The sequence below is a fragment of the Cibotium barometz genome, chromosome 9 (assembly GCF_041138505.1).
Source record: "Cibotium barometz isolate CiBa-2024 chromosome 9, ASM4113850v1, whole genome shotgun sequence".
NCBI classification, from domain to species: domain Eukaryota; kingdom Viridiplantae; phylum Streptophyta; class Polypodiopsida; order Cyatheales; family Cibotiaceae; genus Cibotium; species Cibotium barometz.
Window position 1 is genome coordinate 21924024 of NC_141054.1, and position 25991 is coordinate 21950014.

A 25991-nucleotide genomic window follows, 5' to 3' on the forward strand; every position below is an offset into this window, starting at 1 on the left:
AAGCAATAAAGCAAAGCAGCTCTTAAGCCTCTCTATGAGTACAAATTTCCATCTTGTAACCTAATTGTGCTAACCTAATTGTGCTTGAGTCAAGCTTGGTTAAGCTATTAGGTTCATCATTATGTTATTAATTAGACAACACTCACCATAGGATTAGTGTTCTTTAATCATGATAATTAGGGTTAAGCACACCATAGCCATGCATGCTTGAGGTGTTATGTTTAATCTTTTGACATGGTATGAGAGCCTCCATCTCCTTTTTGAGCTTCTCTAAATCACTCTCTTAGCTCCCACATTAGCTTAATCTCATCACTAATCAATCAATTAGTCACTAATCACATCTTATCCACTCTTCCCCCTTTGTGTGGGGCCAAGATTTTCAAGAGCTTGTTCTCCTCACATAAGCAACCGATTTCATTGAGCTATTAGGAGAACAATCATCAGCCCTAGACAACTCCTTCACCCAAACAAATTAGTGAACATTGTTGTCTATAGAGTGAATATGCCGTAGCCCTCCTTGTCAATTGGTTTTTGAACCATACACCGTCTATGCTCTAAATTGGGGAAATTTCTCTTAGGAGATAATTTCCAATCATGCAAAGAGTCTACAGCTTGAATCTCATGTGATTCCACCGGTCACATTGCTAGAAAGAAAAAACCAATCACTAATCTAAAGCCGATTGGGTGCATTTTGGCATGGATTGAGCTGGATATTTTAAGTGTACCTTATCTACTCATCAAGGGAAACATCCTCATGCAAAATCCCCATCAATGTTGTCTTCTCTAAGCTCAATTGAACACTCCAATTTCATTGGTTTTAATTAATTGAACACTCCAATTTCATTGGTTTTAATTAAGGATTAAAGACTAGTTAGTGTCATTAATAGTCAATTAACTGTTATAAGAAAAAATTGATGTTACAAATCACAAGTGGGGATATCATCTAACACATGAATGCATTCACATGCACTTGAAAGTTTACTGCACTACCAAATTGTATGCAATTAGATACTACTAAACTGAAGCACAGTGAGCTCAGTTTGTAAGACCTTTGCAAAAATGGCAACAAACATCACAAATATTGAGAAGTTCTCTGGGGAAGGATTTCACAGCTGGGCAACACAAATGAAGTATCTTCTCATGCACAAAAATCTATGTAAATTAATCGAGGAGAATGCACCTGCTAATCCAATTGAGGATTGGACTAAAAAAGATGAACAAGCACTATCATTAATTGAATTGCACTTTGGCACCAATCTTATCCATCACATTGATTCCAAAACCACGGAGAAACAAGCATGGGATGAGTTAAATTTAATATTTGGTTCCAAGGCCAAAAATCAGGAAATCCATTTGAAAATAGAATTTTATGGCTTAAAGATAGAATTTCATGAGTCACTAGTATAATTCATAAGCAAAATGAAAAGCATCATAACCCAGTTGAATGGCATTGATGTAAAGATAGGTGAAAAGGATGCACTTGCTATATACTTATAAAAAGCATGCCAAAGGAATATAGTACACTAATGACCACTCTAAAGAATTTACTTGAACAATATTTGAGTGTTGTATTTCATCCCTACTTGAAAAAGAGAAGCGGATAAAGAATGGAACACAAAGTACAACAAGGGAATAAGCATTCTACACCAGCAAAGGCATAAAAGAATGCCATCACTACGAGAAAGGACACTTCAAAAGTGAATGCTACCATTGCTACGCATCATAAGGATGATACATTCAAGTGCAAAATAGTAGAGTTTAGTGTTACATTTTGGTATCTTAAAGCTCGTGCCACCTTATACATTCACTTTTATTTTACGAACGGTGGATGAAGAAAAATAGTAGTTGGGTCCCATTGCAAGTAGATGAACAAGTTGTTTTGCCTCTTGACATATGCGCTAGGTTACCCAATGGTGTGGTGGAAATTGTAAGTGCAAGCAGGCATTGGAGCCTACTAAATATTAGGGAGCACCTCAATATCATGGAAAGTGAAGATATAAGTGGGGCACAGTTCAAGGTGAAGAATAGAAAGATTCGAATGTGAATGGAGTCGAAGACCTTGGTAGATGGCTGATTGGGAATATGATTGTATAAGCATGACTTAATAAGAAAGCTTTGGAGTTTTTTATGAAGTCTATTTACTCTTTGGATTTTGTAAATTTACGTATGTAATTCATCAATGAAAAGTTTTTTGTAATTGCTGTGTCTTTGTAAAATTTTAGGTTGTTCTTTTAGAATTACAATATTCAGACCTCTTTTTATGAATCCCTTTTAGAATTACAATATTCAGACCTCTTTTTATGAATCCCTTTAAGAGTTCTAATATTTTCCTTTTAGAGATGTACTCGAGTCACGCGATGACAATTATGGCACAATATCTCAAAACCATTACAAACTCAAGTACAAATGTGTTTTGAGTAAAAAACCATCACAACATGAGAAGAGAATTTACATGCAAGATTATAAAATTAGAAGAAAATTTACAACTATTTACAATGATAAATAGGGAGGAGAATGAAGCTTTCTATTTTGTCTCCATCTCCTTTGGTTTTATCTCCATGTCCCCCTTTGTCTTCTCTAGTTTTGTAGCCTCCTTTATCTCCATGTCCCCCTTTCTCTTCTCTGGTTTTGTGGCCTCCTTTGTAAACTTTAACTTGAGTTTCTTCTTAGCTTTCTTGCCAACACCCTAGGCTTGGCACCTACTTGAGGACCACTTTTCATTAAGGTGGCAGATTTTAAGGCATCCACTGTTATTGATGAGGGATCATATGTGCATGGAGAACACTTGAAATCAAACGTCATTCTCCCTGTGCAGCCCTCCTTTCTTATTAATGGCAAGAATTTTATTCCTCTCCCACATACAAAAGCTTTATAATTGAAGGGAGGATTATTGCCTTGCAATTATAGCAGATGGTTGTGAAGTTGCTAGGGGTTTGCTAGATGTGGAAAATGAACATAAAGAGAAGTTCCTGAAATTGGACACTGAAGTGACAGAGACCTTCATTGAAGCCCCTAGAGCCATGTCATTGTGCTTTGAAAAAGCCAAGGAAACTGAATCTTCTCTTCCCATAGAGCTAGAATTTCAAAATCTTTAAGAGGAGTTAGGAATTACTGAAATAGGAAGAGAGTCCTTGCCCACCCTTGATCAAGGAAATGAAGAAGGCTCCATCAACCTTTGGGATGTATCAAAGTTGGAAGAGGATGAGAGCCAGAAGGTAATTTATCTGTTCTTGAGTGAATTTATGTTTTGGTATTGACTGAATTTATGTGAAAGCTTATTCTTTGTTTATTGCAGATTGATCTTGATGATGTCGATGGTTTCCTTGGACGTGGAGGTGCTTCCTAAGCAAGAGTTGGCTAAGATGCTGCTCTTGCACACTACATCCCATCTATTGACAAAGAAATATTTATTGTCTACCACATCAAATATTCTAGTGATGCTGAAATTCCACTTCTCACACTCAAGGCACTATCTAGATATACGGGCTATTCCTTTATCCCTTATAATACACATAAGGTCATGCTGATAGAGAAGTGTGCTGCTATTCGTATCTTTGGATACGGTACAAGATTTTGGCCTTCCAGAACTGGATACTTCCTCTGTTAGGCTAGCTATGCTCTAGGTGCTGGACTAGAAGATGTAAATGCATTGAAGGGTTATAGTCGCAAAGAAGTTTTTGCGTTATAGAGGAAAGATGCCTAGTGAATGAAAAGATGCAGGGGGGAGAAGAGAGCTTGAGCTCTTGCAAGCACACACACACTCACAAAACCCTAAAAGAGAACACACAAGGTAAGAGGCTGAAAATCTTCTTCTTCTTCACACAACACTCAACACACCATATACAAAGATAGGAGTACACCATATGAAAAAGTACTCAACCAAATACATACTAGGGTTCTCTAGTGTGAACACAACTAAATGAGCTGGCACTATAACTATGCTAGTCTCTAGAATGGCTGTCACATAGCCTGTCATCCCACTGGCCGCATATCACCCATGATCTCACCAACCATGCCAGTGGTGTAAGTGTGGGGCCTATCCCCCAGGCGGGTCATCAGTGTCCACCGTCACTAGATGAGCTTGATATCTCAACACTCTCCCTCGAGCTTAACTCCATCTCATGTACACCAAGCGAAGCCCTGAATCTGCGGAGCTTCTCTGTATCCAATGCTTTGGTGAAGATGTCAGTGACCCGATCTTGTGTGCTGACATAAAAAAGGTCAAGGTCTCCTGCCAAAACCTTCTCTCTGACAAAATGGTAGTGGACCTCTATATGCTTCGTGCGAGCATGAAAAATTGGGTTCCTGGCCAACTGTATACTGCTAATGTTGTCACACAGGAAATGACAACTTGTCTATCCACTGATAGACCCAAATCTGCAAGTAGCTTTCTCAACCAAGCTACCTCACATGCTACCATAACAGTTGCTCTGTACTTGGCCTTTGTAGTACTGGATAGAGCAATCGTAGGTTGCTTCTTGCTGCTCCAAGTCACAGCAGCACTCCCCAAAGAAAACATGAAGCCACTAGTAGATCTTCTATCTGAGATACTACCAGCCCAATCAGCATCTGTGTACCCATGTACACATATCTCTGTCTCCCAGTTTCATAAAATAGTCCACAATGCAAAGTAGACCTCACATATCTCAGTATGCGTCTCAATGCATCCAAATGCGGCTTCCGAGGAACCTGCATAAACTGACTCACCAACCCAACAACATAGCTCAAATCTGGCCTGGTGATCGTCATGTAGATCAAGCTTCCTACTATGCACCTATACATAGTAGGATCCTCCAAAATCTCTCCTGAATCTGCACTCAACTTGCCATTCTGATCCAATGGCATTGATATAGGCTTACAGCCTGTCATACCATACTTGGACAACATGTCCAAGCCATACTATCTCTGCAGTAATCCAATACCATGTGGTGACCTAATCACCTCAATGCCCAAGAAATATCTGAGCTCCCCCAGATCCTTCATCTCAAACTTCTGTCTAAGCAAGGTCTTTACATCAAAGATCTCTGCATCATGGTTCCCCGTAATGATCAAGTCATCTACATAGATGACAACAAGCACAACCCCTCTATCACTGTGTCTCACATACAGCAAGAAATCTGCATTGGCTACATATGAAAGCCAATAGTGGCAAGATATTCAGAAATCTTGTCAGACCATGCTCTTGGTGCTTGTTTTAAGCCATACGAGGCTTTCTTCAACCTACAAACATGCTTGGGGTGACTCACAACCTCATAACCAGGTGGCTGCAACATATGCACCTCTTCTTGCAAATCCCCATGCAAGAATGCATTCTTTACATCCATCTGATGTAAATACCATTGCTTTGATGCAACCACTGCTATCACAACTCTCACTGTTGCCATCTTGGCAACTAGGCTGAAAGTTTCCTCATAATCAATGCCATATGTCTGCGCATATCCTTTGGCTACCAATCTAGCCTTGTACCTGCTTATGCTTCCATCACTGTTATGTTTTACTTTGTACACCCACTTGCATCCAATGGCTTTCTTGCCTTCAGGCAATTGCACTAAATCCCAAGTCTCATTTCCATATAGTGCATCCATCTCCTCATCCATATAGTGCATCCATCTCCTCATCCATAGCTTTCTCCCAACACGCATTTCCAACAGCCTCATCAATGCATGTGGGCTCTACAACCTGTACAACTTGTGCCGTGTATGCATAGTGATGTGCCACATAACCATCATAGATAAACCTCTGCACAGCATTCTTCACTCTCCCAGATCTTCGCAGCTTTGCATTCATGGCTTCCATAGCCTTCTTTACACCAGGTGTTCTCATAGCTGGTATCCCAAGATCCTCATCAAGGTTCATCTCTGAGCCACTAGACTCTCCATCAACATGAGAATGCCCTGCAGAAATGTCAGGCGTACTAAGGGGCTCAACCACTTTCTCTTTGCCTTTATGTGATGTACTAATCACATTTGCAGGACTGGTATTATGACGGAGCCTTCCACTCCATGGTCTATCAACTGAACCACTAGATGAGGACTCTCCTAGTCCACTCAAAGACTGTGATTACTAACTTGTATTCTGTGCAACCACATTTCCACTCACATAAGTCCCAACAGCTTCTTTTTCAGCAGCATACCAGCTGCTTATCTCATCAAAAACAACATCCCTGCTTACCCTCAACTCACATGTAGCAGGGTTATAACACCTGTTTCCCTTTTGCTCAAGGGAATACCCAATAAACACACATTTTTTAGCTTTTGGATCCAGCTTAGTTCTCAGCTTATCTGGCACATGCACATATGCAATGCATCCAAAGACTTTCAGATGAGACAAATCAGGTTTTCTACCACAGTAAACCTCTCCTCTGGAGTTACATCATGTATGCTGCAGTTGGAGCCCTGTTCATGATGTAAACTGCTATAGAAACAGCCTCAGCCCAATAGCTATGCGGCATATTCTTCTCTCCCATCAATGCTCGCGCAATCTCAGCAATGTGCTTGTTTTTCCACTCAACAACTCCATTTTGCTGCGGAGTGTATCTACATGTAAACTGTCTTTGAATACCATTATTCCTCAAAAATTCAAAGAACTCATTGGAGAAGTACTCTCCCCCTCCATGTGACCTTAGGCACTTTACATATTTCCCTGTTTTCTTTTCAACCATAACTCTGAAATTCTGAAAATGAGTGAACACCTCACCCTTCTCCTTCATGAAGTTTACCCACACTTTCCTTGTGTGGTCATCAATAAATGTCACATAATACCTGCAACCTCCCATAGACATGGTCTTTGTAGGACCCCATACATGTGAATGCACAACATCTAGTGCATTTCTGCTCACATTTCTGTCACGTGGAAATACATGCTTTGTTTGCTTTCCAAATTGGCATGCTTTACATATTTTCTGCATACCTTCAACTTTAAACTTTGGTAGTCCTGTCACAATTCCTTTAGTCTGCATAGACTTCATTCTCTGCGCATTCACATGTCCAATTCTTTTATGCCAAATGTCTGTGTCTGTAACAATTCTTGAACCATTTGCAAACATCGCAGCACTCACTTAAGGCATGTTTACATTCAATTAAACATTCTGCCCACTCTGTTGCCTGCAACCAACCTACACTTGTCTTTAAAGTCTTCAACATAACAACCATCAGAGGGTTAAACCGAACCTGCAAACCCTACTCAATCATCTGACCAACTGAAACGCCAATTGAAACCAGATTCTTTGTTATGTTCGGAACATGAAGTATATCTGCAAGGTACTTCACTTTGCCATCCTGCATAGACAATGGCACATCTCCAACATGGGCAATTGGATGAGCAGTGTCATCCCCTATTTCCACAAAACTTGGTCTTTCAAGGTTTTTCATCTCCTTGAACCACTCCCCATGACTTGTCATGTGGTTCGAATCAACGTACCATACATCATCTTTATGTGCTGCTTCAACATTTTCAGACATGGCATTAACGACATGCTCCATAACAAACAACCTTTCATTATCCTCATTTCTTTCTGCTCGAGGATGCATACTTGTTTTGCTACAATTTTTCATTTTGCATGTCAGCCTGCTTCTTATAACAATCTGCCTTCACATGTCTAGGCTTACCACAATAAAAGCATCCGCGTGTATCGTTATACTACCTTTGTCAATTTCCACGACCTCTTTGACTCCCCCTGCCTCTAAATTGGCCTCTTCCACCTGCGTGTTGTTGTTATTGTTGTGAATTCTGGGACTGTTGTTGTTGTTGCTACTGGCCATAATTCTGATTACCTATTTGGCCATCGCCTTGGCCACGTCCATGGCCTCCTCTACCTCGTCCTCTTTCTGAACTTGTGTAGAAGGCCTGTTGCTCTGAACTGTTTTTGTTTTGTGAAGACTGTTGGTCTTCACCCAAGCTCTTCTCTTCTATAATCAACATAGACACCAAATCTGTGAAATTGGGAATGTTTTCCCAAGTCTGAATAGACGTCTTGAATGCCTTGTATTGTGGCCCGAGACCACGTAGACAGACTTCCACCTTATCATCATCATCTACTGAAATGCCAATAGATGCAAGGGATTCCACAATATTCTTGATCTTCAATGCATAGTCATTCACAGACATACTCTTTTTCTCCACAGTATGAAGTTCATTCTTCAACTGTATCTTTTGTGCCTTGGTATTCGTTTCATAGAGTTTTACCAAGGTGTCCCACGCCTCCTTGGGGGACTTGACATCTTGTATGTGCCCAATCATGGTGTCCTCCTGTATACTGATAGAGAGCCAATACATAACTTTTCTGGCTCCTTGGTTCCAATCCTTGAAGTCTTTCACATCTGCAGCAGCAGTCGGATTGATCTCCGGTATCTCTGCCGGTGCCTCTTTATGCTCACCTTCTATGTAGTCCCTCCAAGCATGGAAGTTGTTCTTATCAAGCTTCTCAGTAACAATCTGGTTTATGCTATCATTTGACATCTTGCCAGACACAAATTTACCAGAAACAACACTCTGGTTTGTCCTGCACAAACTGTTGTATTTTCTGCAGTGGTACTGTACTACACTCAAATGTCACAACCAGTGACCTCAATGTGCATACACACACCCAGTGGCAACTGTTGACCTCCTTGCAGCACACACAATATCTGCACAACCAATCTGTCTTCCTGCAGTTCTTAAAACAGAGTTCTACAGAGAATCAATGACTTACCCGCGCAATGCTCGAAATTGCCTGCTTTCTGAAAAACGGAGGTTCTAACACGCCCGAAATGCATTTTTGGCCTGAAAAATGCAGTCCAATATAGGACAATATAGTTGCCCTATAGCTTTACTCCCGTGAAGAAAGCTACTATGCCAGTCTCTAGAATGGCTGTCACACAGCCTGTCATCCCACTGGCCGCATATCACCCATGATCTCACCAACCATGCCAGTGGTGTAAGTGTGGGGCCTATCCCCGAGGTGGGCCATCAGTGTCCACCGCCTCACTAGATGAGCTCGATATCTCAACAGTGAAGAGGAAGAGGAAGTACAGAAGAGACTTAAGAGCAGTTAATTATCTTGTCATTGTAAATATTTTGTTATATCTTTTATGTAATGAAATGATACAAATACGTTTTAATTACAAGTCTATATTAAGCAAAAATATTTACAACACTTTAAAATGTTATAAATTTTGCATACTAAATCCAAATTCTTCCTTGTCATCTTCTTGATGATCTCCATGCCGCATGACGTGTTGGTCCTGTTCCAGCTTTCCACTTTAGTGATCTCCTCATTTTGGCTTGATTTCATGCTGCCTTTGCGTACGAGCCTTTTCCATTGATAGTTTTTTCCCAAAATTATATCTGTAGAACCAATTAAACATTTCTTTGAGGTAATTGGTTGAAATATACTCCTCTATCTCGATAGTGAGATTTTTCCATTCCTTGGGTGCTCCACATGTCAAGAGAACCATATTCATTCATGAAGTATGCACCATGTGCATACAAAATGTGCTGCAAAAAAGAAAACACGACCAATTCAGAAGCTATACTTTATACCTTATAATCATTTCAAATTGATGAGTAGAAAGAAACTCGTTTGCGTAATGTTGGTATCACCCCATGTATCGACCATGGCTTTTGTAAAATTTTGAAGCTCTTCTTGAAATTTTTGGCGCTCCTCTACAGTCATCCTGCTTTTGCTCATTAATTTAACCATCTTATTGAAGTTTGACCAAACTTTCTCATGTAGAACTACAAGGCTTGGATTGGTGCAGTCAAATGTTATGCATTTACACAAATCCTTCCACAAGTCCGAGGGCGTTGAGTTCTTTACTTTTTCTGACCTCTCTAGAAAATGTCTTGCCTTATATCCACTCATTGACACCTGTTAGGCCACTTCATGATTAATGCCAGAGGTCTTCTTGTTAACAGTAATCTACACATTACTGCCACCATGGCATCCAATTGAGTTCAGTAGTTCCTCTACTTTTTGAAGAGCTTTATGTTTTCTTTCCTTGCCTTGCATAGTAAATGCATAATCAACATGACACTTGAGTAGATGACGATCAAACACACGCATGAATGCATGCAAAGTACAAAAGTGGACATTCTTGAGTTCGAATAGAATTACAGGAGGACACCCAAGAAGGCACTTTATTGTCTTCAAGTCACCTCCTAAATGTCAGTCTATTGTATAAGTGCCCTCACCCTCCACTTCTAATTTTTTCCCTTGAATCTGTGCTTTAATGACATTGGTAAACCATGGTATCCTATCAAACATCCAAGCCAGAACTTCATGTGTCTCCTTCGGTACTTCAAATGCACCAAGTCAGATTGGAAAAAGAGGGAAAACTTAACTTGCAAACCCTCTCCCTATTGCTCGTCTGATTGTCTGGGTTTTCATTAGAACCTTCCAAAGGTAACTCAATCTCCTCAGCCATGTTGATCTCACTCTTCGCATATGCCATTGCCTCATTCATAAGTATTATACTCATTCGTTCTAACCTCTTACCTTTTACAATCTGACACTCATCCACCTTCAACACAAAACTTATCTTGTCACCTTGCATGACAAACAAAAGTAAATAAGTTTTAGTACTTGAAAGATTTTTTTTAGTTCGCAAAGAATGTAAAAAATTACTTACATTGTTTATGTAGTCCATAGAATAAGATAATAGCTCTCTCTCTATGAGTACAAGTTTCCATCTTGTTACCAAATTTTTCTTGAGTCAAAGCTCGGGTTAAGTTATTAGGTTCATCATTATAATATTGCTAATTAGACTATACCCACCATGGGACTAGTGTTCATTAGGGTTAAGCACACCATAGCCATGCATGCTTGAGGTGTCATGTTCAATCTTTTGACACAGGAGGTCCAAAATCATAAATGATGTGGTTTTATAATAACGATGTCATTTTTACAAATGATGTGGTTTTGTAATGATGTACCACATATGAGTGATGATGTCACTCATATGTGGTACGTGGATCATAATATCACATGCATTCTAGAAATCCCATCTATCTGGAACAAACATTACATTAGAAGAACTAAGTACTTTGGTTGGTGGTGGTTTTACGATTAAAATAGGGGATGAGTCCAATAAGACTACATCAACACCAAATGATGGATGCATGGGATCATTATCAGCACCAAATGACGGACACATGGGTTCCACAAGACGTTCATGGGGTAGGTATATTCAAGGAGGCAAAAAAAAAAAGATTACATAGTGCTCAAAGTATACAAGAGACTATCCTAAGTGAGACATTACTTGAGTCTTTAAGATATATTATTGTTCATGTGGCGATAAAGGGCTCTAAGAAGGCATGGGTGACACATGATGTGCGTATCAAGACAGAGCCCTCGTGCACTTGTCCTAATTTCGAAAAAATAGAGTGCACATCTAAACCATATTTGGCATGCAAGCATATGTACTACGTTTTCTTGCATGTATTGGGGCTTCACAAGCATGAGAATGTGTTTGTGCATCAGCCCTTATGGATGTAACAGTAGTCCTAAAATGTCTTGGATGCTATGTGGAGTTGCCCCTATTCCTATCACCCTCACTAGAGCTTCGTAACTTTAAACTTTTTACAATGATGACCCTATTGAATGATCCTTTTTTGATGGTTGCAATAACTATGCTCTTCTACATGATAAATTTATCATGATAAATTTTAAATTTTATAGTGTTTGGCCATAATTACTTCAAATGTACTTTCATCATGGGAGGGTAGCTAGGACTGAATCAATTAACAATTAAAAATAAATATCCTATCCTTAGTATCGATGAACTTCTAGATCGGTTAAGTGAAACCCAAATGTTCACAAAGATAGATCTCAAATCCGGGTACCACCAGATCAGAATCAAGGAACAAGACATCCCGAAGATAACATTCAATACTTGCTATGGGCATTATGAGTTCACAGTCATGCCATTTGGATTGACTAATGCCCCGGCAACGTTTAATCATATTATGTAGGATATTCTCAGAGAATACTTGGATGATTTTGTTCTTGTCTTCTTTGATGACATCTTGGTATACTCAAAGAATGATGCAGATCATGAAGATCATGTGTGCAAGGTCCTGGAAATCCTAAGGAAACACCAACTCTTTGCAAAAAAGAGCAAATGTTCTTTCTCTGTTGACCAGGTGGAATACTTAGGATTCATAGTGTCTAAAGATGGGATTTCTCCTGACCCCGCAAAGATCTAAGAAGTCCTAGATTGGCTAAAACCCAGTAGCTGAAACCGAGTATGGTAAAAAAAGTTAGAGGATTCCTAGGATTAATCGGATGGTATAGAATCTTTATACCCAGGTATGCTCAGATAGCATTCCCTTTAACTAACCTTCTCAAGAAGAGTACCCTATTTCAACAGACTATGTGTCAGAGTGCCTTTGATAAGCTAAAGATAGCCTTAGTAACCAACCATGTTCTTAAATTGCCAGATTTTACCAAACCTTTTGAGGTAGTTACTGATGCCAGTGGGTTTGCCTTAGGCGGTGCTCTTATGTAGGAAGGTTATGCAGTGGCCTATGAATCTAGAAAGCTCAGAACACATGAGAGAAATTATGCCGTCCATGACTTGGAGTTACTCTCAGTAGTTTATGCTCTCAAGTTGTGGAGACATTACCTTTTGGGACAGAGGTTCACCTTGACAGATCATCAAAGTCTGAAGTGGATCTTTACCCAAAGGGATCTCAACATGTGTCAAAGGAGATGGATGGAGACCCTATAGGAATTTGATTTTGAAATCAAGTATTGGCCAGGGAAAGAAAATGTGGTAGCAAATGCACTCAACAGAAAAGCCTCCTTGCTTGTAATTATAGTGGTGTCAAATTCATTGATCAGTGAAGCAAGAGAGAGAATCATGCAGGACAAATTCTTTGCCCCTATTGCTACCCTTTTGATATGCAAGAAAGCAAGACTCCTCAAGAAATGAGTCGAGTTCTTGGGTACAAACTGGATGAAGGATGCATGTATTATAATAATCAGCTATGCATTCCCCAATGATGAGGGAACAAAGGGAAGGATTCTGAGAGAAGCCCATGATAGCCTGATAGCTGGACATCCAAGGTTTATAAAAACCTATATGTCTGTGAAGAAAAGTTTCTTCTGGGCCAGGACTCAAAAAGGATGTACTTTATCATGTGCGGCAATGCTTATTATGTCAGAGAGTCAAGGCAGAGAGAGTCAAGATGCCTAGAAAACTGTAGCCCCTAGACATTCCACAGATGAAGTGGGAATGTATCAGTATGGATTTTGTCACTAGAATACCTTCAGTGCAATCAGGTTACAACTCCATTTTTGTGGTAGTTGACAGACTAACCAAAGTTGCCCATCTGATTCCAGTGAAAGAAACATACACTACAGTGGATGTTGCTAGAGTTTTCCTTAAAGAGATCTTCAGATTGCATGGCTTACCCAGGAGGATAGTAAGTGACAGAGATCCCAAGTTTACGTTGAAATTCTGGACTGCATTCTTCAAAGCAGTAGGAACTTTCTTGGATCTTAGTACAGCCTATCACCCTGAAACAGATAGCCAGATTGAAAGAGTGAATTGGGTAATAGAAGATATCCTTCGGTCATGCAGTGGAGGGAACCACTCTGTAGTATGGACAAGATTGCCTTACACCATTGACTTGGTCCGACCCATTGATCAGAGTCAAAATGTCCAGACAATTGCTTGAATGACATCGACCAAAAAAATGCAATCAATCCGTAAAGATATTAAGGCAGCCCAAGATAGGCAAAAGTAGTATGCAGATAAAAAGAGATCAGAGAGAGAGTTTGAAGAATCAGATATGGTCTTCATTCGAGTCTGACCAAAAAGAAGTTCCTTATCTTTAGGGAAGTACAAGAAGCTCTCTCCCAGATATTGTGGACCATATGCTGTTATAAATAAAGTAGGCGATTTAGCCTATAAACTTCTTCTACCTCCCCATCTCAAGGTACATAATGTATTCCATGTCAGTTTGCTTAAGAAATATGTATCCACCAGCCCGAGTCACGTGCTTGATGATGAACAATTGATTTCTCCGACTCAAGGCCAGATGGTACTCCAACTTGAAGAACTCCTTGACGTTTGAAAGAAGGTTCTCAAGAGCAGAGTCCTCAGAGAGTTTTTCGTCAAGTGGAAGTTCTGCCCTCTAGAAGACGCCACCTGGGAGAAAGAAGAAGAGTTGGTAAAAGATTACCCCCACTTTGCGAGATGAGGACATCTCGCGTTTTTCAAGTGGGAGAGGATGTAACTACGAAACAATCCATGCATGCATCAATGATTGCATTTTGAGGAGAGCATCAAAACTCTGTTGTTCTCTGTCCAAAATGTGGCGCTTCATGTTTTAAGGAGGGAGCAACACTGATTCTTCTCATAAGGTTCTAAGACATTTTCCATTATTCCTACAAATAGAGTACCTATTTTGGAGCCCAGAGTTATCAAAGCTTATGGATTAGGCTGCAAACAATGTGAGCACAAATGGGATCCTACTATGCAATCCGTCTAGCTGTGAAGCTTTAAGAACATTAAAACTTGGTGTTGGTCTCGATAAAGTCAATCCATTTTCGCATAGATCAAGCAAATTGTCAACTTGGTCGGTGGTGCTGATCAATTACAATGATCAATTATAACCTACCACCATTTATGTCCATAAATAAGGAGCATCTAATATTGAGTTTACTAATTCCAAGTACATGCACAAGCAACATGATTTGAAATTGTATCCACCCGATATGTTTATACTTCTTAAAAACTTTGACTCAATACATCACTTTGATGCAGGAAAACGACAAGTCAAAGACATCAGTGTGTACCTGGCACCACGCATCCAAGATCTACAACAACTATGGAAAGGGATAAAAGTGCTTGACATGTCCAAGCCTAAAGGCGAACGAGGCTTTAAGGTTTGCGACATTCTAACATAGACTATTCATGACTATTCTGCCTATGGTTATTCTTCAAGTACATGATTAGAGTTACTTTGTTTGGATTTGAAAGTGACGTGGAATAATAATTGTACTAATCTTTGATTGTTTGTAGGTCTATCAATAAAGGGTTACAAGGCATGTCCACCATGCAGAGATTGGTTACGATCAAAATATAACAAGAATATATATATCTGACGACATAGAAGATTTTTGCTGCTTGAAGGACACATATTGTGATTGAAAGAACAAGAAAGACATAGAAGGATTGAGGGTGGAGTGTGCCCTATATGAATGAATCCTAACTGGTATAGAAAATGGACAATTGGGCCTATTAGATCCAAATGCAGAGCTCACAAGGGATGAGGAAGATGAGGATTGTCACAAAGACAGAGGGACAAAATCGATGACACCCGAGATTTTAATATGGTATAGTTTGGAATTTTGAAAAGAATTGAAAATCACACATATTCTTGACCCCATTCATATTTTCAAAAATGTTGGACACTCTCTTTGGAAGCATCTTGTGGGTATCAAAGATACAGAGGTTGCGAGGGCAGATTTAAAGGAACAAAACTATAAACCATCTTTATGGCCTATTGTAAGTCCTATAAACCATCTTTATGGCCTAGTGTAAGTCCTACAAGAAAGACGACTTATCGTCGCACACCATGGTCCGACAAAGGACGAGATGAACATGATCAATGATAGGATGATATTTACACCTACATGCTATTGTGCATCATTGCGAAATATGTTTACTATGGATGATAACACTCTTTCTAGATTAAAGACACATGACTGGCATAACTTTCTAAAAGTAGGCCATGTCTCTATCTTATTCTTGATATTTGTTACATTGTATGGATACTAATGTCAAAGGTGGACTATTTGCACCATATCTTACCAATTGTAATTGATGGATGCTAATGTCAAAGGTGGACTATTTGCACCATATCTTACCAATTGTAATTGATGGATGCTTAACCAAGGGCATTCGAGATATCGTATACCGTTTGGGGTTGCTTGCAAGTTACTGCTCTTTCAAACAGTGTCTAGGGTTCTTCTTTGCAATTCAAGTTACCGATTAGCATTTTATCATTTACCAAGTGAATCATGTCAAAGGAAATAGACACTCATAAGATTCCACCAAAAAAAAAAGTTAGAGTGCATAGAGTTTCTATGCTTGATGGAAAAAGAGTTACGTGTGTCCTTTTTGACATCCAAGTCCATGTGCTTATCCACCTTATTGAGGAGTAGAGCTTGTTAAAGTTGTAAGTACACGATGGATGTTTTGGGTTGAAATATTCATGGTAGTCTTGAAGGGTTTTGTGCATTAGAGGGAAAGGCCCAAAGGATCTATGGCAAAGGGATGGTTGCATGATGAGTGCATGTACTATCTCTCTAAGTACTTGCAACTTGTTGATGAGGAGGCTCTCCCTGTTTGGACGGCAGGAGAATCAAGTAAGTTATCATAAGAGGTGTTATGTGGAAAGTGACTCCCAGTACGTCTTGATCATGGAAAAATGAGAGAATTTAAGTATTTTCATGATCTAGAATTCAAAATGTATGTAAAAATGAATCTAGGAGCATGACAAAGAATGGCAACAAACTATGTGAAGAACATCCAAGAGGCAATGGGTGACCCCCACCATATCAATGACATGGATACTAGAGCAAATAAAAAAGGCACAAGAAAAAGGTGTGCAAGTTATGCGTGAGTAGTTCGAGATCAGTCTTGGGTGTGACAAGGAGGTAAGATATGGCATGGCCCAAACTTCCAGTATTCTATGTGCATGGCTTTGTGATGTTAATATTCTCTATGCTTGTGATTTGAGGGTCGGGCATATAGCAGCATGTGGGGCTATGGACATATTTGAGTCAAAAGGATTGATGATATGCATCTTACTCAAGACTCGTGCATTATTGCATCATTTCAACAAAAATCTCATGCAAGTGCTTGCCGCCCGTGTGACATGAACCTTGTTGATGACGAGCTAGGTTACGTTGGGGATCTAGAGAGAATATATGTAGTTAATTATCATTTTATGAAACAGGTATCGTTGTTCAACTAGAAATTGATGCATTCTCCATGTGTATTTGGTGCTAATTCGAGAGCATGTTTATTATAGGTCATTTTGAAGGCTCGCTAATTCCGTACATAATACCGAGGCAAAGATGCTACCATGAAAAGAGAGCCCATGGGTTTTTGGTCTATCGACTCCTCTAGGTTGCTACGAGCAAGCAAAGAACCTTGCCTTCTTCTAATGCATTGTGAACAAGCATTCTTTTACAAGAATCCAGATGGCAGTCGATGGTGGCAAATTGTGCAAGTCAATCCTCGAGGTCGACAAAATTTTGATATCACACTGACCTCACCATGCTGGTGATTGCTCAAGGAGATAAACCAGGACCATCTACCTCCTTGAGTTTAGCATTGAGCAGATAACTGAGCCTGTAAAACGTCAATTTTACCTATACCACCTAGGCTAGACCTAACAGAAGATGAACTACAAGAAGCTAGCAAAGGACAATGATGAACTGCTCTTTTACATTAACATTTTTCCCAATTCTTTGAAACTTAAGTATAATCCTGTTTCTCCAATAATTCCCTTGTTTCAATTTCAATGTGTCACATGTTTTCAAAGCTTTCAAACATCACGATTCACACATATCTTTATCCACTCAATCTTTCAAACAAAGTTGTGTATTATTACTATGTGTTATCTCTTTAATGCCTGAGTAAAATCGCACACTTTGCATCGTCGAAAATTTCAAATGCCTGACAGATTTGGTTAAAGACCTCGATGTGGTATAGCGGGTCTCCAACTTTCTCGGTCCATAATGTGTCCCTGCCTCAATGAAGCACTCTATACCCACATCCCCTATACAAGATTGTAGCACCAACGGTGGTGGGGCTGGCTGCTTGAGTGGATCTGTGATACTCTGCTCATCACTCCTATAAGGAAATTAAAACAAATAGATATTAGACATTGAGATAACTGGTATAACATACAAAACATACTTCATACCTATGTCGACAACGCTTCTACTACTGAGAGTTGTTGGGTGACATAACCAAGCCCCTTTGTACATGTTTAGTTTTGGATAGTCTTTAAACAAGTTGGGTAATGCACATTGCTCACATAGTGGTTTTAAAGTGTTGGCAGAGCTACCAGAGATGGGGTGTTCTAGATCAGGCAATCTACTATTTTGTTAGGTCCATGATAATAAAAGTACTAGAGCGATGGTCTTGTCACATGTGATGAATACAGAGAGGGTTGCTGTCCCAAGATGTGCTGTCCCAAGATGTGCTGCAGAGTAGAAAAACGCAAATATGGTCAAGATCTAGGCTATTGCTATAGACGTAGCCCGGTAGCAGCGTAGATCTTAAGTATGATGTCAATTGAAGCATGCAAGAGATTGATCATCATAACGCACAACAAAGCCTTCTTTAAATCTGAGTCTATGCAATTCCACTTAGAGAGAGATTAGAAGAGAGTAGAAGAGAGAGAAAGTAGATGAGAGTCGACACAGTATTGGGTCCCAACTTACCCATTGAAGGGCCCCCCTTGCAAGCAGGAATATTTGCTTATATTGACCTTTGGAGAACTTACAAGGATGACTCAGGATTGCCAGACGCAAGGACGATGTAAACCCAATGCAGGCTGATCCAAATGATTTCCAAGATCCTTTGAATGACACTTCAATGACCACTCTGCAACCCCAAAACTAAGGGATGCACATGCATTGGCAGGGGATTGACTGCTTATTCCCCGAGCAACCTATTGATATTCTCTAGTTATGCACATAGCATACACCAGACAGCACATATTGGTGATAAAAAAGTGTCGATAGAAGTGAATGTAGAGTCATTCAAAAGAATAATATCAACCTTTGTAGTTCTCTCCATGGGCACATATGATTTAAATGGGATCCCCACACAAATTTTGTGATCAAGACCTTGTGCAAAAGAGGTGGTCATATTACAGAGGTCGTAAAGTGTCACTTGAGGGTATTTTTTGCATCACGAGTCAGGTTTTTGTAATCCATAGGACCATGGACATGTTCCCATGGTACACAAAGAACATACCTTGTGAACAAGCAATGTAGCATTTCTTTTAGAAGTTTCTCATGGTGGAAAAGAGGTGGCCTCATTAAAGAGGTCGTAAAGTGTCACTTGAGGGTATTTGCTGCATCATAAGTTAGAGTTTTGGCCTCATTAAACTCTAACTTATGATGCAGCAAATACCATGGATAGTTTCCCATGGTACATAAAGAATATATCTTGTATCAGTTAGAACAAGCTATGTGAATCTAAGTGAACATCCTAGATTTCAAGGAAGCTCAAAAAGTTCATCTCTTGATTTGTTGATCAGTCTTATTGTCATCACTTAAAGTGATCAAGATAATGGTGATCTCCAAGATCAAATGTGAATAAGAGGTCATCTAAAATGGTGATTTCCAAGATCAAATATGAACAAGAGGTTATTTGAAATATTTATTATAAGTGGACAAGCGATGTGGGATTTACTTACCCCTTAAGGGCCCTTGTGATGGATTGAATGAATGTCAATCTACGAGATATGTGTTTGGTTTGACCAAAAGTTGAACACTTACCCCTTAAGCGCCTTTTGATGGATTGAATGTCGGTCAATCCATGAGATATGTGTTTGGTTTAACCAAAAGTTGAACGACATGCTTGAAAAATTATATATTGGAATTGATTTAGGAATGGTACCTAGCCGAATAAAGTATGTGGCATTGGCTAATGACCATATGTGAAGAGATTTAGGTTTCTAAACACCAAGGATCACTGAAGGGTAGATCTACTATGGGTAGTGTCTTCTTCTGTAACTTGGGTTTCTGCATCAATGATTATAAGGAAACTATCCTAGTTGTTGTGGTAAGAACTAGGGTTTAGATCAATAGTAAGTTTTAAGGGTTTAGATCAATTAAGGTTTAAGGGTTTTTAATTCCTTATCTTGACCTCTCTAGGTATACTTGGACTAATCTTAATGGACTTGTTTTTGTCATTTCTTAGTGCTAACTTAGTGCATAACGTAAGATTATTGATGACACTTCAATTGAACTCTATGTTTAATGTCTATGAAGTGATAATTCATAGGATAGAGAATGTGAAAAAAAACACAAGCTAAATCATGTAATTGACATTTTCTATATTTTGGAGTGGCTTTAACAAAGCATCATAACTTATGCTTTTAATGAAAGAAAGAATTCTAGAATCACGTGGACCATGAAGTGCATGACATAAATCTTACAACATAATGTTCAATTTAATGATTGATCATTAGCATATAAATAGATAATTTGATGCACACATGATAATACTTACGTAATCATACCAAATGACATCATCAAAATCTAGAAATGCAAAGACATAAAATCCACTCAATGTGAATCCTTCAAAATGCAAAATAACAAATAAAGCCAACATCCTTGCAAATAGATAAATAAAGCCCATATCCTATAAAAAATTTCAAGCTCAAGTAAAGCCAACATCCTTGCAAATAGATTAGTAAGCCCATATCCCATAAATTTTTTCAAGGTGTTCTTTCATTCAAACTAGATGCTTTTCTTGTGGAGGCAAATATTAAAGGCCGTTACACACTTCGGGAATGGTAGTGATAACCGTCTACCGCCATTGAGGTGATTGCTCGTGGTAAAGGTGCTTGACTAGGACAAAGAGGTCATGGATTCAAAACCCCACAAGTGGTAAAAGTGTTTGACTAGGGCCACGAGGTCATGGATTCAAAACCCCACAAGGTGTTTCCTTGTGCCTGTACGGACAGATAAAAAGCGCCTACGGGTGATGAAAAACGAAAATTAACGAGAGGATCTTGGGCCTAAGGGTAGTTGGAAAAAAAAAGTGATGAACATCTTCCAATAAGACGTCTAATGATTCATTTCCCCGCCCATTGCATCCAAGTGTGTAAAGGACCTTAATTTAATAAAAACATTTGACGTCATAGATTCAGGCGGGCGAAGCGTAGATGCAAGGAAGCCGATGCTCTTCCACGGACCTGAGCTCAGCAAGACTTTGAGCCACGTCATCCATGGAAGGACGACTGGTGGGGTTATCCTGCGTGCACGCGAGGCCGACGTGCAGCAGCCGCACCACGTCCCGCACGTCCGCGCACGTGCTGCGAAGTGCTGTGTCCACCAGCTCCTCCGCCCGCTTGTGCGCCAACGTGGACCTAGCCCACTTCACAATCACACCAGCATGGACGCTATCCCGCTCTGGAGAGCTTCCAGCATGGCAGTGTCGGGTAGCCAGCTCGAGGAGAACTACGCCGAAGCTGTACACGTCACCCTCTGCGGTGGGGTCGAGAGCGGGTGCGTTCTCCGGCGGCGCATAGGTATGGGTTGGAGAGAGCCATGTGTTGGCACCGACAGGAATGGCGCGGGAGAGGCCGCAGTCGGCGAGATAGGGCTTGAAGTGGCGGTCGAGAAGGATGTTGCTGGGCTTTACGTCGCCGTGGATGACGCGTGGCGAGCAGCGGTGGTGCAGGAACGCCAGCGCGGCAGCAATCCCGTTGGCGATAGTCAGGCGGCGCGGCCAGTCGAGCACCGTGGGCCCGCCAGAGTTGTCGTAGAGGAGGTCGCGGAGGCTGCCGTGGTGCATGAAGCGGAGCACCAGGAGGTGGTGGGACCCGCGGGAGAGGCATCCGATGACGGGGACGAGGTGCGGATGGCGCACGCTTGCCACCCGCCGTACGCGCGCCAGGAACTCCTCGCTGTTGCTGTCGTCGAACTCTAGCTTCTTCACGGCGACCACCGCCCCGCCGCCCAAATTGGCCTTGTACACTACGCCAGCGCCACCCGTCCCAGCCACGTGCTTCTCATGAAAGCAGCACGTGGCCCACTCCAGGTCGGCGTACGACAGCCAATTGCGCCGCCGCCCGTCGAACATCTCAATGGCCCATTTCTCTGTCGCGTGCAACCCCTTATCAATCAGCGAATCCACTTCAGCGCCACCTTGGCGTCGCTGCTTCTTCCGCGTGGCAGCGACGTTGGCCCAGACGCCGACAGCGGCCACGACCACCAAAGCCCCAGCGGCTGCCACGCCAGCAACTGCGCCTCCCTTCATGTACTTCTTCAGAGTCATCGACACTGTTTCATGGTGACGACCACCAGCAGTGGGCGGACTTGCTTGCGGGGCATGTTGACAAGCGGCAGGGCCTGCGGAAACATTTTCTCTGAGGACTCCATCATTAAAGCAGAGGTTAACATTGCCAAGGTAAGATGAGCTTCGGAAGGAAGGAAATTGTCCACCAGAGGGAACAGCCCCCCACAGCTCTACATTGTAGGACACATTGAAACTGTACAGCTGTCTCAGCTCCTCGAGCGCAGCAGGAATATTCCCACTCAGATTGTTGAATGACAGGTCCAGCACAGCAAGGCAAGAGAGGTTTCCCAGAGATGGCCTTATGGTACCATTAAGATAATTATGAGATAAATCCAGATTAATCAATGGAAGATGACCTATGGTATCAGGTATGCTGCCGCTGAGCTCATTGTCGGCCAGAAACAGAAATGACAATAATGTAGAAAATCCGAGGCTGCTGGGCATCGAACCCGTGATCACATTGCTGGACAGCTGCACGTATCCTGAGGTGGTAAAATTGAGCTTGCTTGGACAGCTCCCAATAGATAGCCTGCCCCTGATAAGCTTGTTCCACACAGCTGCACATGTTTTGTAATCCAAAAAAGAATAATATATATTGTAATTAGCGCCGTCTGTAGGCAGCCACCTCTGCACAAAAGAGCAATCGCCTGCATAATCCGGCAATGGAGCAGAATTAACCTCATTCTCATCAAATGTCATCACTGCCTGATTACCCATTAATCCCATATTAACTGGCAAAGGCCCTGAGAGTTTGTTGTTCGCTGCATTGAGCCATAGCAAGCTGCTGCAATTCACAACCTCTGAAGGCAGGGGCCCTGTTAAGCTGTTGTGAGAGAGCATCAACCACAACAAATTCTCTAGAAGGCCTACGGTGGAGGGTATGCTGCCATTGAGAGCATTAAAAGACAAATCAAGAACCTGCAGACCTTTGATATGCCCTAACTCTGCTGGTATGCTACCTGTAAATCGATTGCCAGACATGAACAAAAATTGGAGTGAAGTAAGGTTTTGCAGCTGAGCAGGAATGCTGCCCACAAGGGCATTGTTACTCAGGTCAAGGTACCTCAAGAGGGTCAGATTTTGGAGGAGAAACTCTGGCGGGAAGCTACCTGAGAAATTATTTGAATTCAGCCAAAGATATTGTAGAGCTTCATTGTGGGCTAGAAAAGAGGGGATTCCACCGGAGAGGGCATTTCCCTTGAGGTCCAAATAAGCTAGAGATTTCAAGAAGCTCAGCTCAAAGGGAACACCGCTGAAGTGGTTATCTCCCAAGATAAGGCTACGGAGTTGTAATAATTTGCCAACCTCTCTAGGCACATAACCACTTAGATAATTTCTTGAAAGGCTTAGGATCCTTAATGCACTACAATTTCCCAAAGTTGATGGGATTGAGCCCCATAATGAGTTCCAAGACAAGTCCAATTCTTGCAAATTTGTGCCACACTTGTCAAAGAAACTAGAAGGGATTTCCCCAATGAGCTTGTTTCCACCAAGGATTAGCCCTTGCAAATTGCCCATAACTTGCCCAATAGATTGCTTTGGCAAGGACCCATTGAAGTTGTTGTGTGAAAGGTCAAGCACACGAAGGCTCATTGAATACCCATAAGGAATGCTCCCATAGAACTCATTGTTGGAAAGGTTGAGGTAGAAAAGAGAGGTCCAATTCTCAAAAATCCCATAGTCAATTTGCCCAGTGATGCTATTAGAGGAGAAGTCCACTTGGTGTAGGTTGTGCAAAGGGGCCAACTCTAGGGGTATGCTAGAAGACAAGCTATTGTAAGAGAGATCTAATATTTGAAGGTTGGTGCAAAGGCCAAGGTCCTTGGGGATGCTTTGTGAGAAGTTGTTAAAAGAGAGAAAGAGGCGAGAAAGGAAGGGGAAAGATGAGAATGCATGTTGAGGCAATGGTCCTTGCAATCTTGCTTGCCTAAAATCAAGATATATCACATTGGATTTATCATCACAATGAACTCTAGTCCACTTGCAAGCATCACTTATATCACCATTATCTAATGCATTGCCTCCTCCCCAATCATAAAGCACTAAGGATATGTTGGGGTTATACAGGCTAAGCGAACCCTTGAGAGCAAGCAAGGCCTCCTCGTCTGGATTATTGTAAATGCTGCTACTAGGAGTGGGTGCAGGACTTGGCATCGGTTCATCAACTGCCAAAAACGTGAAAATTGATCAAAATTAGGAAAAAGCTCTACTTGTATTCTACGATGTGACAAACTGAAAAGTTCAAATAGTTAAAAATAAATCTTTTATAATATTGTAAACAAAAGATTGAATGCTATACTTAGCTCAACCAAACGTACATGTAACACGGATTTGCAAAGACTTTGGTCCAACAAGGCGTGTAGCATATAACATCTCACACTTTGTATTGAGCAACATAATGTTTAAAATTAGTGTAACTAATACATCTTTTTATTATTTCCATCCATCTAGTACTTCAAAATCCTTCTACTACTGTGCATGCTTTACTCAAAAAGTGATTATTACATGATTCAAAATGGAGTATAAAAGCATTAATTAATTAGCATGATTAGATAGCCTCAAGCATCATGGAAATTATTCTAAACATTGCGGGTTGTAATAGCCTTCAGTACATGGTGAACTAGTTTCTACTTTTCAAAAGCAAGGTCCAGAAGCTTGAACATTAATAGCATGCCCTTCATCCCCAATATGATAAGAGCATGGGATTCAATTTAATAAAATTTGGGTCAACCTTAAAAATTGATGAGTGATGAGATTATTTCACATTACCTATACCTACAAGTCATTTGTCCATGGCTAATAGGAAACGAGCATATTCAGTTGAGCAATACATATTGATTTGACATCCATGAACCTTTGCATTGAGGCAATATGTGATTTGATTTGGAAGTTGGACCAATGGAAAGGATGGGTATATTGGTGCATGATAGCATATGAGCAAGAGGAAGGGATGCAAGAAGCATCACTAGAAAGGCATTGCTTCCACTCATATAAATGCACTATATAGTTATAATGGCCAATTAGACCCTTAGAAAGTGGTCGAAAAATTAAGCACTAGCATTAATTAAGTAAAGGGTCCGGTCAATCTCCATACTAGAAAATTTAAAGAGAATCGAAAAATATAGTCCTAGTTTGAGCTTGGAGAAGTCACCTTGCTCTCCTCCTCCTCCTTGTAGGGCTGATGCGAGTGCTGCATTGCCTAGAAGTGCCCAATTTAGCAGAAGCAAGCAGCAGAGCAGAGGCTTTGTTGGATTGATAAACGGATCCATGTGCTTCAATAAAGCGCATCTCCTTACAATAACGACACTGTCTTCTTGTATGAAATGAGGCCCCAATGAAGAGAGAAACTATGGATTAATGCTTGTATTGAAACTACATAAGTATATAGAGCTTCAATGAAGAGATCATAAACTCATGATAATCTATGGATTAATGCTTGTATTGAAACTACATAATTAATAGAGCTTGAATGAAGAGATCATAAACTCATGATAATACTTGTATCAGAGACTGTATTAGAGCTTCAAAGCCTCAAGTTGTCTGTGTATTGAGGGAGGAGAAGAGAGATCCCATGGATGCTTGAATTAAAATGAGGGAATAAGGAGAGGGTGGCGGTGGCGTGCGGGGCCTGTTGGCATGCACAACAGCTCCCCTTTACACTTTTTTTAATTTAAGTGCATTATAGTAGTAAATCCAACGCGTTGATGACTTGTAAATTAGGGCCCCATTTACACCACACCTGTCTTTGCCTTTCGTTCTTTCGTGCATTGGCGTGGTTGCACGTCCCCTCCTCACATCCACCACCAAACTATTCCAAAACATGTTATTCTAAATACCATCTCTTTTTTTGGTATCCCCTTCACTACTTCTTTTGCTTTTGGCTTGGCTTCTATGAGAAAATAAATTAAGGTTGAGTTTTTCGCTTAGTGTGGAGACACGTGGCAAATC

At 40.8% G+C, this 25991-nt stretch overlaps 1 protein-coding gene across 1 annotated transcript; it reads right to left on the bottom strand.

Moving 5' to 3' along the window:
- Positions 1–20697: 20697 nt before the first annotated feature.
- Positions 20698–25579, bottom strand: LOC147635330 (putative LRR receptor-like serine/threonine-protein kinase At1g74360). The gene is made up of 2 exons (XM_086802163.1): positions 25195–25579; positions 20698–24208 (listed from the first exon to the last, which is right to left on the bottom strand). The coding sequence occupies exons 1-2, from the start codon at positions 25310–25312 to the stop codon at positions 20889–20891; spliced, it is 3438 nt and encodes a 1145-aa protein (XP_086658289.1). The 5' UTR covers positions 25313–25579; the 3' UTR covers positions 20698–20888.
- Between the last annotated feature and the right edge of the window lie 412 nt (positions 25580–25991).

What these genes read in the sequence shown, in the direction of transcription:
- LOC147635330 (XM_086802163.1), bottom strand. Translation starts at nt 25,312, where the DNA reads ATGGATCCGTTTATCAATCCAACAAAGCCTCTGCTCTGCTGCTTGCTT. An exon ending in AGGAGGAGGAGGAGAGCAAG is followed by an intron (nt 24,209 to 25,194) that starts GTGACTTCTCCA and finishes CGTTTTTGGCAG; the next exon opens with TTGATGAACCGATGCCAAGT.